General features: G+C 48.2%; 2 protein-coding genes and 1 non-coding gene across 4 annotated transcripts in view; 1 reads left to right on the top strand and 2 right to left on the bottom strand.

Annotated features, from left to right (window-relative positions):
* The window catches only part of LOC112240463 (FERM, ARHGEF and pleckstrin domain-containing protein 1-like), a gene marked incomplete at its 3' end in the record, with an annotated part of 42,352 nt that extends 26,089 nt beyond the window's left edge, over window positions 1–16,263 (bottom strand). Inside the window, 3 exon segments of the mRNA XM_042317972.1 lie at window positions 1,455–1,559; window positions 5,228–5,443; window positions 15,831–16,263. Coding sequence (XP_042173906.1) covers window positions 1,455–1,559; window positions 5,228–5,398 — 276 coding nt within the window.
* A 35-nt stretch (window positions 16,264–16,298) lies between these two features.
* On the bottom strand, window positions 16,299–16,372 carry trnai-aau. The gene has a single exon. It is a non-coding gene; the product is annotated as a tRNA-Ile (tRNA).
* A 231-nt stretch (window positions 16,373–16,603) lies between these two features.
* The window catches only part of stk24b (serine/threonine kinase 24b (STE20 homolog, yeast)), a 30,735-nt gene continuing 29,632 nt past the window's right edge, over window positions 16,604–17,706 (top strand). The window contains exons 1-2 of one of the 2 annotated variants that reach the window (XM_042317974.1): window positions 16,604–16,969; window positions 17,353–17,620. In XM_042317974.1, the coding sequence (XP_042173908.1) occupies window positions 17,579–17,620 (42 nt within the window). In that variant the 5' untranslated portion in view covers window positions 16,604–16,969; window positions 17,353–17,578. Of the gene's footprint in view, window positions 17,621–17,706 lie in introns of both variants that reach the window. The other variant, XM_042317973.1, reaches the window with a different exon arrangement.

The raw sequence follows: 17,706 nt of genomic DNA, 5'->3' as shown, positions 1-17,706 counted from the left end.
GACACCTGTCCAGGGGCCAGTATTGAGAGTCACCAGTACCACTGTCCAGGGGCCAGTATTGAGTCACCAGTACCACTGTCCAGGGGCCAGTATTGAGAGTCACCAGTACCACTGTCCAGGGGCCAGTATTGAGAGACACCAGCACCACTGTCCAGGGGCCAGTACTGAGAGACACCAGTACCACTGTCCAGGGGCCAGTATTGAGAGACACCAGTACCACTGTCCAGGGGCCAGTATTGAGAGACACCAGTACCACTGTCCAGGGGCCAGTATTGAGAGACACCAGTACCACTGTCCAGGGGCCAGTATTGAGAGACACCAGTACCACTGTCCAGGGGCCAGTATTGAGAGACACCAGTACCACTGTCCAGGGGCCAGTATTGAGAGACACCAGTACCACTGTCCAGGGGCCAGTATTGAGAGACACCAGTACCACTGTCCAGGGGCCAGTATTGAGAGACACCAGTACCACTGTCCAGGGGCCAGTATTGAGAGACACCAGTACCACTGTCCAGGGGCCAGTATTGAGAGACACCAGTACCACTGTCCAGGGGCCAGTATTGAGAGACACCAGTACCACTGTCCAGGGGCCAGTATTGAGAGACACCAGTACCACTGTCCAGGGGCCAGTATTGAGAGACACCAGTACCACTGTCCAGGGGCCAGTATTGAGAGTCACCAGTACCACTGTCCAGGGGCCAGTATTGAGAGTCACCAGTACCACTGTCCAGGGGCCAGTATTGAGACACCAGTACCACTGTCCAGGGACCAGTATTGAGAGTCACCAGTACCACTGTCCAGGGGCCAGTATTGAGAGACACCAGTACCACTGTCCAGGGGCCAGTATTGAGACACCAGTACCACTGTCCAGGGACCAGTATTGAGAGACACCTGTCCAGGGGCAGAGGTAGTGAGCTCTATAGACTACAGGGCATAAGGCTCTGGGCAGAGGTAGTGAGCTCTATAGACTACAGGGCATAAGGCTCTGGGCAGAGGTAGTGAGCTCTATAGACTACAGGGCATAAGGCTCTGGGCAGAGGTAGTGAGCTCTATAGACTACAGGGCATAAGGCTCTGGGCAGAGGTAGTGAGCTCTATAGACTACAGGGCATAAGGCTCTGGGCAGAGGTAGTGAGCTCTATAGACTACAGGGCATAAGGCTCTGGGCAGAGGTAGTGAGCTCTATAGACTACAGGGCATAAGGCTCTGGGCAGAGGTAATGAGCTCTATAGAGTACAGGGCATAAGGCTCTGGGCAGAGGTAGTGAGCTCTATAGAGTACAGGGCATAAGGCTCTGGGCAGAGGTAGTGAGCTCTATAGACTACAGGGCATAAGGCAGAGGTAGTGAGCTCTATAGACTACAGGGCATAAGGCTCTGGGCAGAGGTAGTGAGCTCTATAGACTACAGGGTTTCATTTGGGACACATCATAGTGTATAAAGAACTTCTGTCTCACCATCATCCTCCTGGGGTTCTGGTACTGGAGACCGAAGTAGTCTCTTTCAGCCAGGTTCAGATGGACACACACCAGGTCAAACAGAGCCTTGGCTGGGGCTCGTTGCTGTGGAGAGAGAGAGCAGAACACACACAGAGTTACAGAGCAGAACACACACCAGGTTACAGACAGAACACACACCAGGTTACAGAGCAGAACACACACCAGGTTACAGAGCAGAACACACACCAGGTTACAGAGCAGAACACACACCAGGTTACAGAGCAGAACACACACCAGGTTACAGAGCAGAACACACACCAGGTTACAGAGCAGAACACACACCAGGTTACAGAGCAGAACACACACCAGGTTACAGAGCAGAACACACACCAGGTTACAGAGCAGAACACACACCAGGTTACAGAGCAGAACACACACCAGGTTACAGAGCAGAACACACACCAGGTTACAGAGCAGAACACACACCAGGTTACAGACAGAACACACACCAGGTTACAGAGCAGAACACACACCAGGTTACAGAGCAGAACACACACCAGGTTACAGAGCAGAACACACACCAGGTTACAGAGCAGAACACACACCAGGTTACAGAGCAGAACACACACCAGGTTACAGACAGAACACACACCAGGTTACAGAGCAGAACACACACCAGGTTACAGACAGAACACACACCAGGTTACAGAGCAGAACACACACCAGGTTACAGAGCAGAACACACACCAGGTTACAGAGCAGAACACACACCAGGTTACAGAGCAGAACACACACCAGGTTACAGAACAGAACACACACCAGGTTACAGACAGAACACACACCAGGTTACAGAGCAGAACACACACCAGGTTACAGAGCAGAACACACACCAGGTTAGAGACAGAACACACACCAGGTTAGAGCACACACCAGGTTACAGACAGAACACACACCAGGTTACAGAGCAGAACACACACCAGGTTACAGAACAGAACACACACCAGGTTACAGAGCAGAACACACACCAGGTTACAGAGCAGAACACACACCAGGTTACAGAGCAGAACACTTCGCGTTCCTTGGAAACTATGCAGTTTTTTGTTTTTTTACGTGTTATTTCTTACACTGGTACCCCAGGTCATCTTAGGTTTCATTACATACAGTCGAGAAGAACTACTGAATATAAGAGCAGCGTCAGCTCACCATCAGTACGACCAAGAATATGACTTTCCCGGAGCGGTCCCTGTGTTCTGCCGTTCACCCAGGACAACGGAATGGATCCCAGCCTGCGACCCAAAGCAACGACGTTGTAAAAGAGGCAAACGAAGCGGTCTTCTGGTCAGGCTACGGAGACGGGTACATCGCGCGCCACTTCCTAGCATACTACTCGCCAATGTCCAGCCTCTTGACAACAAGGTTCATGAAATCCGAGCAAGGGTAGCATTCCAGAGGGACATCAGGGACAGTAACGTTCTTTGCTTCACGGAAACATGGCTCACTCGAGAGACGCTATCGGAGTCGGTGCAGCCAGCTGGTTTCTCCACGCATCGCGCCGACAGAAAGGTAAGAAGAGGGGCGGGGGCGTATGCTTTATGGTTAACGAGACGTGGTGCGGTCACAACAACATACAGGAACTCAAGTCCTTCTGTTCACCTGATTTAGAATTCCTCACAATCAAATGTCGACCGCATTATCTACCAAGGGAATTCTCTTCGATTATAATCACAGCCGTATATATTCCCCCCCAAGCAGACACATTGATTAAGTAACTTTTTTGCCCGCTTTGAGGACAATACAGTGCCACTGACACGGCCCGCAACCAAAACATGTGGCCTCTCCTTCACTGCAGCCGAGGTGAGTAAAACATTTAAACGTGTTAACCCTCGCAAGGCTACAGGCCCAGACGGCATCCCCAGCCGCGCCCTGAGAGCATGCGCAGACCAGCAGGCCGGTGTGTTTACGGACATATTCAATCAATCCTTATCCCAGTCTGCTGTTCCCACATGCTTCAAGAGGGCCACCATTGTTCCTGTTCCCAAGAAAGCTAAGGTAACTGAGCTAAACGACTACCGTCCCGTAGCACTCACTTCCGTCATCATGAAGTGCTTTGAGAGACTAGTCAAGGACCATATCACCTCCACCCTACCTGACACCCTAGACCCACTCCAATTTGCTTACCGCCCAAATAGGTCCACAGACAATGCAATCTCAACCACACTGCACACTGCCCCAACCCATCTGGACAAGAGGAATACCTATGTGAGAATGCTGCTCAACACCATAGTACCCTCCAAACTCGTCATCAAGCTCGAGACCCTGGGTCTCGACCCCGCCCTGTGCAACTGGGTACTGGACTTCCTGACGGGCCGCCCTCAGGTGGTGAGGGTAGGTAACAACATCTCCACCCCGCTGATCCTCAACACTGGGGCAACACAAGGGTGCGTTCTGAGCCCTCTCCTGTACTCCCTGTTCACCCACGACTGCGTGGCCACGCACGCCTCCAACTCAATCATCAAGTTTGCGGACGACACAACAGTGGTAGGCTTGATTACCAAAAACAACGAGACGGCCTACAGGGAGGAGGTGAGGGCCCTCGGAGTGTGGTGTCAGGAAAATAACCTCACACTCAACGTCAACAAAACAAAGGAGATGATTGTGGACTTCAGGAAACAGCAGAGGGAACACCCCCTATCCACATCGATGGAACAGTAGTGGAGAGGGTAGTAAGTTTTAAGTTCCTCGGTGTACACATCACAGACAAACTGAATTGGTCCACCCACACAGACAGCATCGTGAAGAAGGCTGAAGGAGGCTGAAGAAATTCAGCTTGTCACCAAAAGAACTCACAAACTTCTACAGATGCACAATCGAGAGCATCCTGGCGGGCTGTATCACCACCTGGTACGGCAACTGCTCCGCCCACAACCGCAAGGCTCTCCAGAGGGTGGTGAGGTCTGCACAACGCATCACCGGGGGAAAACTACCTGCCCTCCAGGACACCTACACCACCCGATGTTACAGGAAGGCCATAAAGATCATCAAGGACAACAACCACCCGAGCCACTGCCTGTTCACCCCGCTGTCATCCAGAAGGCGAGGTCAGTACAGGTGCATCAAAGCTGGGACCGAGAGACTGAAAAACAGCTTCTATCTCAAGGCCATCAGACTGTTAAACAGCCACCACTAACATTGAGTGACTGCTGCCAACACACTGACTCAACTCCAGCCACTTTAATAATGGGAATTGATGTAAAATATATCACTAGCCACTTTAAACAATGCTACTTAATATAATGTTTACATACCCTACATTATTTATCTCATATGCATACGTATATACTGTACTCTATATCATCTACTGCATCTTTATGTAATACATGTATCACTAGCCACTTTAACTATGCCACTTTGTTTACATACTCATCTCATATGTATATACTGTACTCGATACCATCTACTGTATCTTGCCTATGCCGCTCTGTACCATCACTCATTCATATATCTTTATGTACATATTCTTTATCCCCTTACACTGTGTATAAGACAGTAGTTTTGGAATTGTTAGCTAGATTACTCGTTGGTTATTACTGCATTGTCGGAACTAGAAGCACAAGCATTTCGCTACACTCGCATTAACATCTGCTAACCATGTGTATGTGACAAATAAAATTTGATTTGATTTGATATACCTCATTGGTATCAGAGCCTGGGAACTATAGACCTCATCTAAAGCATTGTGGTTGCTCCAGCATGTCATTCCTCCCATAGAGCTAAATTGTTCCTGTACTCACTGATATGTCGAAGACCTCGGTGACGTCGTCCAGCAGCTGTACCCGGATAGAGACCTGTCGTCCTGGGGGCGTGGTTGGGGGTCGCTGACCTGGTTCCAGGGTAGACACCCCGAAACTCTCTGGGATCCCCAGCCTCTGGCCAGCCACCTCCCTGTCCCCTGGCTCCACCATGGCGCCTCAGTCAGCAGAATCAGCCTCTCTACTACCCTCACACACCTGGGGACAGACAGGGAGACACGTACAGGATCCACTCTGAAAACAAGGACATATCTGAAGATGGAAGTTGTCCCATATAGAGCTAATAGCAGGGCAATTTAGGTTGTTCATTTAGTGTCTCAAACCAGGGAGTTTATTAGCAGGGCTATTTAGGTTGATTTAGTGTCTCAAACCAGGGAGTTTATTAGCAGGGTTATTTAGGTTGATTTAGTGTCTCAAACCAGGGAGTTTATTAGCAGGGCTATTTAGGTTGATTTAGTGTCTCAAACCAGGGAGTTTATTAGCAGGGCTATTTAGGTTGATTTAGTGTCTCAAACCAGGGAGTTTATTAGCAGGGCTATTTAGGTCGATTTAGTGTCTCAAACCAGGGAGTTTATTAGCAGGGCTATTTAGGTTGATTTAGTGTCTCAAACCAGGGAGTTTATTAGCAGGGCTATTTAGGTTGATTTAGTGTCTCAAACCAGGGAGTTTATTAGCAGGGCTATTTAGGTTGATTTAGTGTCTCAAACCAGGGAGTTTATTAGCATTCTTCATCAAGACGGCAAAATGTTATTATTGACAATGAAAGAAGTGGGAATGTTGTTCCTTTGTTTTTTAATTGCTACATTTAATATCAATATAGTATTAAATAAATAGTTTTCCAGATTGTATTTTGGCGACACAAATATTGGGTCAAGACGGAGACAACCTGGTTGAATTTGGGTCCTGAGGCACAACCAGCTGAGAACCACTGCTTTAGAGGGCAGAGTGTTGTTTTTGATACTAACAACCTATAAATGTTGTTGTGTCCATCTATTCTCTTGCTACAGCTTTTTTTAGTTACAGTAGTTCCATTGATGTTTCAGGAAGCAAGTAGCCCTCCCAGTCTGGGTGGACAGAGACAGAGAACAGAGACCCAGCCGGAGCAGCAAGGCCATGGCCTGTATCAGGAAGCAAGCAGCCCTCCCAGTCTGGGTGGACAGAGACAGAGGACAGAGACCCAGCCGGAGCAGCAAGGCCATGGCCTGTATCAGGAAGCAAGCAGCCCTCCCAGTCTGGGTGGACAGAGACAGAGAACAGAGACCCAACCGGAGCAGCAAGGCCATGGCCTGTTTCCAGAACAGACACAGGTTGCCATGGGAATATAAGTATTCAGCCCACAAAAGGACAGACAATTACTGTGAGAACCAGGTCAGATACAGTCTGTCTGTAACAGTATGAACCAGGCCAGATGCAGTACTTCCCTGTCTAAACGGGGCCAGATGCAGTACTTCCCTGTCTAAACGGGGCCAGATGCAGTACTTCCCTGTCTAAACGGGGCCAGATGCAGTACTTCCCTGTCTAAACGGGGCCAGATGCAGTACTTCCCTGTCTAAACGGGGCCAGATGCAGTACTTCCCTGTCTAAACGGGGCCAGATGCAGTACTTCCCTGTCTAAACGGGGCCAGATGCAGTACTTCCCTGTCTAAACGGGGCCAGATGCAGTACTTCCCTGTCTAAACGGGGCCAGATGCAGTACTTCCCTGTCTAAACGGGGCCAGATGCAGTACTTCCCTGTCTAAACGGGGCCAGATGCAGTACTTCCCTGTCTAAACGGGGCCAGATGCAGTACTTCCCTGTCTAAACCAGGCCAGATGCAGTACTTCCCTGTCTAAACCAGGCCAGATAGAGGACTTCCCTGTCTAAACCAGGCCAGATAGAGGACTTCCCTGTCTAAACCAGGCCAGATAAAGGACTTCTCTTTCTGAATCAGAGAGCACTTCATCTGAGGGAGTGAACCCCATCAGTGGTCAGTGACCTAACAGCCAACACAGCAACATTTCAGCCAGCTTGCAGGTGAGTCACTACACTCCTCCATGATGACGACACAAGTCTAGAAAACCCAATGGTATTTTAGCTGGGACAGACTAAACCAGACAGTAACGTTGATAGAGACAGACACACAGAGGGATTAAAGGAGGTTGAAGGATGAGACAGAGCATACCTCTGTCCCTCAGCCCTCAGGCCATCCTCCTCAACGTCAGCGGAACCACAGCCCTGCTCCTCGACCCCCTGGAGGGGTCGACACTAACGGAGCCAACGGAGATGCGGAACCACAGCCCTCCTCCTCGACCCCCTGGAGGGGTCGACACTAACGGAGCCAACGGAGATGCGGAACCACAGCCCTGCTCCTCGACCCCCTGGAGGGGTCGACACTAACGGAGCCAACGGAGATGCGGAACCACAGCCCTGCTCCTCGACCCCCTGGAGGGGCCGACACTAACGGAGTCAACGGAGATGCGGAACCACAGCCCTGCTCCTCGACCCCCTGGAGGGGTCGACACTAACGGAGTCAACGGAGATGCGGAACCACAGCCCTGCTCCTCGACCCCCTGGAGGGGTCGACACTAACGGAGCCAACGGAGATGCGGAACCACAGCCCTGCTCCTCGACCCCCTGGAGGGGTCGACACTAACGGAGCCAACGGAGATGCGGAACCACAGCCCTGCTCCTCGACCCCCTGGAGGGGTCGACACTAACGGAGTCAACGGAGATGCGGAACCACAGCCCTGCTCCTCGACCCCCTGGAGGGGTCGACACTAACGGAGCCAACGGAGATGCGGAACCACAGCCCTGCTCCTCGACCCCCTGGAGGGGTCGACACTAACGGAGCCAACGGAGATGCGGAACCACAGCCCTGCTCCTCGACCCCCTGGAGGGGTCGACACTAACGGAGTCAACGGAGATGCGGAACCACAGCCCTGCTCCTCGACCCCCTGGAGGGGTCGACACTAACGGAGCCAACGGAGATGCGGAACCACAGCCCTGCTCCTCGACCCCCTGGAGGGGTCGACACTAACGGAGCCAACGGAGATGCGGAACCACAGCCCTGCTCCTCGACCCCCTGGAGGGGTCGACACTAACGGAGCCAACGGAGATCCGGAACCACAGCCCTCCTCCTCGACCCCCTGGAGGGGTCGACACTAACGGAGTCAACGGAGATGCGGAACCACAGCCCTCCTCCTCGACCCCCTGAAGGGGTCGACACTAACGGAGCCAACGGAGATGTGGAACCACAGCCCTGCTCCTCGACACTAACGGAGCCAACGGAGATGCGGAACCACAGCCCTGCTCCTCGACCCCCTGGAGGGGTCGACACTAACGGAGCCAACGGAGATGCGGAACCACAGCCCTGCTCCTCGACCCCTGGAGGGGTCGACACTAACGGAGCCAACGGAGATGCGGAACCACAGCCCTCCTCCTCGACCCCCTGGAGGGGTCGACACTAACGGAGCCAACGGAGATGCGGAACCACAGCCCTCCTCCTCGACCCCCTGAAGGGGTCGACACTAACGGAGCCAACGGAGATGTGGAACCACAGCCCTGCTCCTCGACACTAACGGAGCCAACGGAGATGCGGAACCACAGCCCTGCTCCTCGACCCCCTGGAGGGGTCGACACTAACGGAGCCAACGGAGATGCGGAACCACAGCCCTGCTCCTCGACCCCCTGGAGGGGTCGACACTAACGGAGCCAACGGAGATGCGGAACCACAGCCCTCCTCCTCGACCCCCTGGAGGGGTCGACACTAACGGAGCCAACGGAGATACGGAACCACAGCCCTGCTCCTCGACCCCCTGGAGGGGTCGACACTAACGGAGCCAACGGAGATCCGTTTGCGCGGTCGCTCTCTCTACCTACATGTGTGCGAGTGAATGTTTGGAACACAACACAAACGGAGAGCACTTTACTGTCTACAAAACACAACATTCCAAAGCAGTGAGGTCATCGGTCCCAGACCAAATCAGACATGACCTGAATTCATCTCATCCAAGTTCCTTCCAACATTCTCCTGTTGACTGATCTAAAGACTAAATAGGTCACAGCATCATAGGTTGAGGGATTTGACAGACGACAGAACATGCGACCTTCCGAAAAAATAGCAGTATTTCAGCTACAGTAGATCCCCAGAGATAAATCAGTATTTCAGCTAGCTACAGTAGATCCCCAGAGATAAGTCAGTATTTCAGCTACAGTAGATCCCCAGGGATAAGTCAGTATTTCAGCTACAGTAGATCCCAAGAGATAAGTCAGTATTTCAGCTACAGTAGATCCCCAGAGATAAGTCAGTATTTCAGCTACAGTAGATCCCAAGAGATAAGTCAGTATTTCAGCTACAGTAGATCCCCAGAGATAAGTCAGTATTTCAGCTACAGTAGATCCCCAGAGATAAGTCAGTATTTCAGCTACAGTAGAACCCCAGAGATAAGTCAGTATTTCAGCTACAGTAGATCCCCAGAGATAAGTCAGTATTTCAGCTACAGTAGAACCCCAGAGATAAGTCAGTATTTCAGCTACAGTAGATCCCCAGAGATAAGTCAGTATTTCAGCTACAGTAGAACCCTGGTAAAAAGCCTCCAAAATGGCACCCTATTCCCTATGGGCCCTGGTCAAAACCATCCAAAATGGCACCCTATTCCCTATGGGCCCTGGTCAAAAGGATCCAAACTGGCACCCTATTCCCTATGGAAACCATCCATAGGGAATACCACAAAACCAGGCATTCAGAGCAGCAAAACCACTACACATTGGGCATTCAGAGCAGCAAAACCACTACACATTGGGCATTCAGAGCAGCAAAACCACTACACATTGGGCATTCAGAGCAGCAAAACCACTACACCGGGCATTCAGAGCAGCAAAACCACTACACATTGGGCATTCAGAGCAGCAAAACCACTACACATTGGGCATTCAGAGCAGCAAAACCACTACACATTGGGCATTCAGAGCAGCAAAACCACTACACATTGGGCATTCAGAGCAGCAAAACCACTACACATTGGGCATTCAGAGCAGCAAAACCACTACACATTGGGCATTCAGAGCAGCAAAACCACTACACATTGGGCATTCAGAGCAGCAAAACCACTACACCGGGTATTCAGAGCAGCAAAACCACTACACATTGGGCATTCAGAGCAGCAAAACCACTACACATTGGGCATTCAGAGCAGCAAAACCACTACACCGGGCATTCAGAGCAGCAAAACCACTACACCACGCATTCAAAACCACGCAGGCTATGTGCACTCTGCCCACAAAATGAGGTGGAAACTGAGCTGCACTTCCTAACCTCCTGCCCAATGTATGACCATATTAGAGACACATATTTCCCTCAGATTACACAGATACACAAAGAATTCGAAAACAAACCCAATCTTGATAAACTCCCATATCTTTTGGGTGAAATACCACAGTGTGCCATCACAGCAGCAAGATTTGTGACCTGTTGCCACAAGAAAAGGGCAACCAGTGAAGAACACCATTATAAATACAACCCTTATTTATTTTATCTTTTGCACTTTAACCATAATATGACGTTTGAAATGTGTTTATTGTTTTGGTACTTTTGTGAGTGGAATGTTTACTGGGAAAAACTATGTTTATTTCACCTCTGTTCATTATCTATTTCACTCGCTTTGACAACGTTTACATGTTTCCCATGCCAATAAAGCCCTTCGAATTGAGGGAGAGGGAGGGACAGGCACAGCACCATAAACACATTGAGAGAGCGAGAGAGAGAGCGAGAGTGACAGGAGACAGAGAGAGAGACAGAGTGACAGAGAGACAGGAGACAGAGAGAGAGACAGAGTGACAGAGAGACAGGAGACAGAGAGAGACAGAGTGACAGAGAGACAGAGAGAGAGACAGAGTGACAGGAGACAGAGAGAGAGACAGAGTGACAGGAGACAGAGAGAGAGACAGAGTGACAGAGAGACAGAGAGACAGAGAGAGAGAGACAGAGTGACAGGAGACAGAGAGAGAGACAGAGTGACAGAGAGACAGAGAGACAGGAGACAGAGAGAGACAGAGTGACAGGAGACAGAGAGAGACAGAGTGACAGGAGACAGAGAGAGAGACAGAGCGACAGAGAGACAGGAGACAGAGCGACAGAGAGACAGGAGACAGAGAGAGAGACAGAGTGACAGAGCGACAGAGAGACAGGAGACAGAGAGAGAGACAGAGTGACAGAGCGACAGAGAGACAGGAGACAGAGAGAGAGACAGAGCGACAGAGAGACAGGAGACAGAGAGAGAGACAGAGAGAGACAGAGAGAGAGAGACAGAGACAGAGAGAGAGACAGAGACAGAGAGAGAGAGAGAGACAGAGAGACCGAGACAGACAGAGAGACAGAGAGACAGTTACAGATCCATATAGCTATGGAGCCTCCATCCTACTAAACTACACTGTAGCAGTTACAGATCCATAGGCTATGGAGCCTCCATCCTACTAAACTACACTGTAGCAGTTCAGATCCATACAGCCCCCATCCTACTAAACTACACTGTAGTAGTTACAGACCCATACAGCCTCCATCCTACTAAACTACACTGTAGTAGTTACAGACCCATACAGCCTCCATCCTACTAAACTACACTGTAGTAGTTCAGATCCATACAGCTATGGAGCCTCCATCCTACTAAACTACACTGTAGTAGTTACAGACCCATACAGCCTCCATCCTACTAAACTACACTGTAGTAGTTACAGATCCATACAGCCTCCATCCTACTAAACTACACTGTAGTAGTTCAGATCCATACAGCTATGGAGCCTCCATCCTACTAAACTACACTGTAGTAGTAACAGATCCATACAGCCTCCATCCTACTAAACTACACTGTAGTAGTTACGACCCATACAGCCTCCACCCTACTAAACTACACTGTAGCAGTTACAGACCCATACAGCCTCCATCCTACTAAACTACACTGTAGCAGTTACAGACCCATACAGCCTCCATCCTACTAAACTACACTGTAGTAGTTACAGATCCATACAGCTATGGAGCCTCCATCCTACTAAACTACACTGTAGTAGTTACAGATCCATACAGCCTCCATCCTACTAAACTACACTGTAGCAGTTACAGATCCACACAGCCTCCATCCTACTAAACTACACTGTAGTAGTTACAGATCCATACAGCCTCCATCCTACTAAACTACACTGTGGTAGTTACAGATCCATACAGCCTCCATCCTACTAAACTACACTGTAGTAGTTACGACCCATACAGCCTCCATCCTACTAAACTACACTGTAGTAGTTCAGATCCATACAGCCTCCATCCTACTAAACTACACTGTAGTAGTTACAGATCCATACAGCTATGGAGCCTCCATCCTACTAAACTACACTGTAGTAGTTACAGATCCATACAGCTATGGAGCCTCCATCCTACTAAACTACACTGTAGTAGTTCAGATCCATACAGCTATGGAGCCTCCATCCTACTAAACTACACTGTAGTAGTTACAGATCCATACAGCTATGGAGCCTCCATCCTACTAAACTACACTGTAGTAGTTACAGATCCATACAGCCTCCATCCTACTAAACTACACTGTAGTAGTTACAGATCCATACAGCCTCCATCCTACTAAACTACACTGTAGCAGTTACAGATCCATACAGCCTCCATCCTACTAAACTACACTGTAGTAGTTACAGATCCATACAGCCTCCATCCTACTAAACTACACTGTAGTAGTTCAGATCCATACAGCCTCCATCCTACTAAACTACACTGTAGTAGTTCAGATCCATACAGCCTCCATCCTACTAAACTACACTGTAGTAGTTCAGATCCATACAGCCTCCATCCTACTAAACTACACTGTAGTAGTTACAGATCCATACAGCCTCCATCCTACTAAACTACACTGTAGCAGTTACAGACCCATACAGCCTCCATCCTACTAAACTACACTGTAGTAGTTAGACCCATACAGCCTCCATCCTACTAAACTACACTGTAGTAGTTACAGATCCATACAGCTATGGAGCCTCCATCCTACTAAACTACACTGTAGTAGTTAGACCCATACAGCCTCCATCCTACTAAACTACACTGTAGTAGTTACAGATCCATACAGCTATGGAGCCTCCATCCTACTAAACTACACTGTAGTAGTTACAGATCCATACAGCCTCCATCCTACTAAACTACACTGTAGTAGTTACAGACCCATACAGCCTCCATCCTACTAAACTACACTGTAGCAGTTACAGATCCACACAGCCTCCATCCTACTAAACTACACTGTAGTAGTTACAGACCCATACAGCTATGGAGCCTCCATCCTACTAAACTACACTGTAGTAGTTACAGATCCATACAGCCTCCATCCTACTAAACTACACTGTAGTAGTTACAGATCCATACAGCCTCCATCCTACTAAACTACACTGTAGCAGTTACAGACCCATACAGCCTCCATCCTACTAAACTACACTGTAGTAGTTACAGATCCATACAGCCTCCATCCTACTAAACTACACTGTAGTAGTTACAGAGCCATACAGCTATGGAGCCTCCATCCTACTAAACTACACTGTAGTAGTTACAGATCCATACAGCTATGGAGCCTCCATCCTACTAAACTACACTGTAGTAGTTACAGATCCATACAGCCCCCATCCTACTAAACTACACTGTAGCAGTTACAGATCCATACAGCCTCCACCCTACTAAACTACACTGTAGTAGTTACAGATCCATACAGCCTCCATCCTACTAAACTACACTGTAGTAGTTCAGATCCATACAGCCTCCATCCTACTAAACTACACTGTAGTAGTTCAGATCCATACAGCCTCCATCCTACTAAACTACACTGTAGTAGTTCAGATCCATACAGCCTCCATCCTACTAAACTACACTGTAGTAGTTCAGATCCATACAGCCTCCATCCTACTAAACTACACTGTAGTAGTTACAGATCCATACAGCCTCCATCCTACTAAACTACACTGTAGCAGTTACAGACCCATACAGCCTCCATCCTACTAAACTACACTGTAGTAGTTAGACCCATACAGCCTCCATCCTACTAAACTACACTGTAGTAGTTACAGATCCATACAGCTATGGAGCCTCCATCCTACTAAACTACACTGTAGTAGTTACAGATCCATACAGCCTCCATCCTACTAAACTACACTGTAGTAGTTACAGACCCATACAGCCTCCATCCTACTAAACTACACTGTAGCAGTTACAGATCCACACAGCCTCCATCCTACTAAACTACACTGTAGTAGTTACAGACCCATACAGCTATGGAGCCTCCATCCTACTAAACTACACTGTAGTAGTTACAGATCCATACAGCCTCCATCCTACTAAACTACACTGTAGTAGTTACAGATCCATACAGCCTCCATCCTACTAAACTACACTGTAGCAGTTACAGACCCATACAGCCTCCATCCTACTAAACTACACTGTAGTAGTTACAGATCCATACAGCCTCCATCCTACTAAACTACACTGTAGTAGTTACAGAGCCATACAGCTATGGAGCCTCCATCCTACTAAACTACACTGTAGGAGTTACAGATCCATACAGCTATGGAGCCTCCATCCTACTAAACTACACTGTAGTAGTTACAGATCCATACAGCCCCCATCCTACTAAACTACACTGTAGTAGTTACAGATCCATACAGCTATGGAGCCTCCATCCTACTAAACTACACTGTAGTAGTTACAGACCCATACAGCCTCCATCCTACTAAACTACACTGTAGTAGTTACGACCCATACAGCCTCCATCCTACTAAACTACACTGTAGTAGTTCAGATCCATACAGTGCTTGTTTACGGAAGACAAGACGGTCCACCTGTGTTAATTAGATATCTATCATGCTCTGAACACCTGGTAGTAAAGGCGGAAGTGTCGTGGAAGTGTAGTTTCCTCGGATTGAGGCTGCCATAGCTGTATAAATCTGTGCAGAAACTGTTACAGTATATTTTTTCATTTTGAACGATTCTTTCTTGCTGATGTTTCGAAAAGCCATAAAGCAAGCTATGATTGGCGTTTCTAAATGATTATTGACGTTTCAAAACATTTTAAAAAGTCGGGATTGTAGTTGACGTGAAACAGTCCTGGGCGAAGCTGAGAAGTGTAGGGAGTTTGAGAGGTAATGTTACTTCTACGGACTCTTATGTGTAACGGGAACTGAGTAATGATCAAGGCGAAAACCCATCAACTCATACTGCGAACACGTGGTGTTAGCCAAAGCCCCAAAACAAATATTACTTTATAGGCTACCCCTGTCTTGGATAATGTGGCTATTCACTATGATCCTGTTGGACGAGTACCTTATATAACACACACACACACACACATCTATTATATTCCAACTGGAGTACATCTGTAAATTCAGACAATTCAATGGAGAGAGAGAGAATTAACTGGCAAACCGTAGGAATTAGAGGTAAAGGAAAAATACAGGACATGATTGACATTGGTTTTCCACTTGCATTTAAAATAGTACGGCTGTCTACCATCTAGCCGACACGGTTAGGGTGCTCAGGTAACCTAAAAGACATAAAAGACGCCCGTTCCTTTCTTACCCTTTTTCCTTCCGATTGGGAGAGATTTGTCCACGTGTATATTTTCCAACAGTGTGTTAACCGAGGTGCATTCCTTTACGATCCAACTGCGCTGATTTGAAGCATTTTAAAGTTTCAGAAAGGAGAAGCGGCTCTAAAACGCAGATTCTTCCTGGTCGCCATATCGGCTCGACTGACTGACGGCTAACAAACACTGCGTTACGCAGACTTCCATTGAGTTTATTGCAGTCGTAACTGCACTACAACTCAGCTGGTGTCCTTTGTATCAGGCCTCTAGAGTAGGAGCAATAGTACCACATAGTGGCTTCCCATAAGCATGACCATAGTTGGGCCAGTTCAAAGTCAACCACTATAATAGACCCATATCATATGGGACCAATAGAGTAGAAGAGAAGAAGTCCAACTTTATCTAGAGAGACGAGTAAATACAAACACAGCCTCTTCAAACAGTCACAAAAAACAGTGTCATGGCCAGTACGGGTATCGAACCCGCGACCTTCGCGTTATTAGCACGACGCTCTAACCAACTGAGCTAACCGGCCAAGTGAACACAGTGGAACACATTTAGTGTTTTATCCGGTGAAAAACAACCCGTATGCTTTTTATATGCGCTACAATAGCATTATCTGCTCATCTAGATTTCAACGTATTCTCCAAACAGTTACAAAATATCATGATATATATATATATTTTATGATATTTTGGCCCAACTATGGTCATGCTTATATATATATATGATTCTTATCATGTTGTCGTGAACGGTGTTGTTTGAGCCCTCTGCTCCGTTCCCACGTCGGGCGCGTCCAACGCTCTGCTTAGCGTCGATATGGATCCGCCAGTTGCGACAGCACTGACAAGATGGTGGATAGGACAGGAGGAAAATGAGGAACAAAACACAGCTCATATGTATAGTTGACAGCGTGTAAATGGCCTTTTGGGGATTTTAAGTTAGCCAAAACGATTACAAGATCGGAGCGTTTCATATCTATTGAATTTGGGTTTATGTTTGCGAGACGCAGGACCAAATATGTTGTTTTCTGGCTGCGGGATGAAGGACCCGTCGGATACAGGACATAACGACGTGACAGCCAGTAGTCCGATAGATAATCAGTGATATTAGATCGTGAATGAACTTTACGGTAAAAAAAATACATTGAAACCGTTCACTAGTACGGTCCAGCTAACGTTGTCAGCTAGTTATTTGTTTTCCTGGTTGATTTGTTGTCATTGTGCAGCTATTTGTTTTCCTGGTTGATTTGTTGTCATTGTGCAGCTATTTGTTTTCCTGGTTGATTTGTTGTCATTGTGCAGCTATTTGTTTTCCTGGTTGATTTGTTGTCATTGTGCAGCTATTTGTTTTCCTGGTTGATTTGTTGTCATTGTGCAGCTATTTGTTTTCCTGGTTGATTTGTTGTCACTGTGCAGTTAGTCAGGGGTAGATACTAAGTAGCTTTGCTAATACCACAAGATTTTCGTGGCCGAGTCGACATGTTTTAACTTTGTACGGCGCTTGTTGGGGAAGGATTCACAGGATTCATCGATAAGGACGCAAGACGCATCGATAAGGACGCATCGATAAGGAAGCAAGATGCATCGATAAGGACGCATCGATAAGGAAGCAAGATGCATCGATAAGGACGCTCGACGCCATCCCCCGTCGGACCGACCTGCTGCGTTGTGTATTCTGGGGTTGTAACTAGTGACCAGCTAGTTAGCTGTTATAGCTGGTCAGACTGTCCACAGGCGACATGGCTCACTCTCCGGTTCAGAGTAGCCTGCCAGGGATGCAGGTATGCTGTTTTCACCTCATGTCAAGTAGCTAGTTAAAGTACCTTATCAAAGTGTTATATACTGAAGCTAGTCCTCACCTGCTGTT

The sequence above is a fragment of the Oncorhynchus tshawytscha genome, unplaced genomic scaffold, assembly GCF_018296145.1.
Source record: "Oncorhynchus tshawytscha isolate Ot180627B unplaced genomic scaffold, Otsh_v2.0 Un_contig_237_pilon_pilon, whole genome shotgun sequence".
Lineage (NCBI taxonomy): Eukaryota > Metazoa > Chordata > Actinopteri > Salmoniformes > Salmonidae > Oncorhynchus > Oncorhynchus tshawytscha.
The sequence above is the reverse complement of the archived record's forward strand: the minus strand, read 5'-3'. Positions and strand labels throughout refer to the sequence as shown.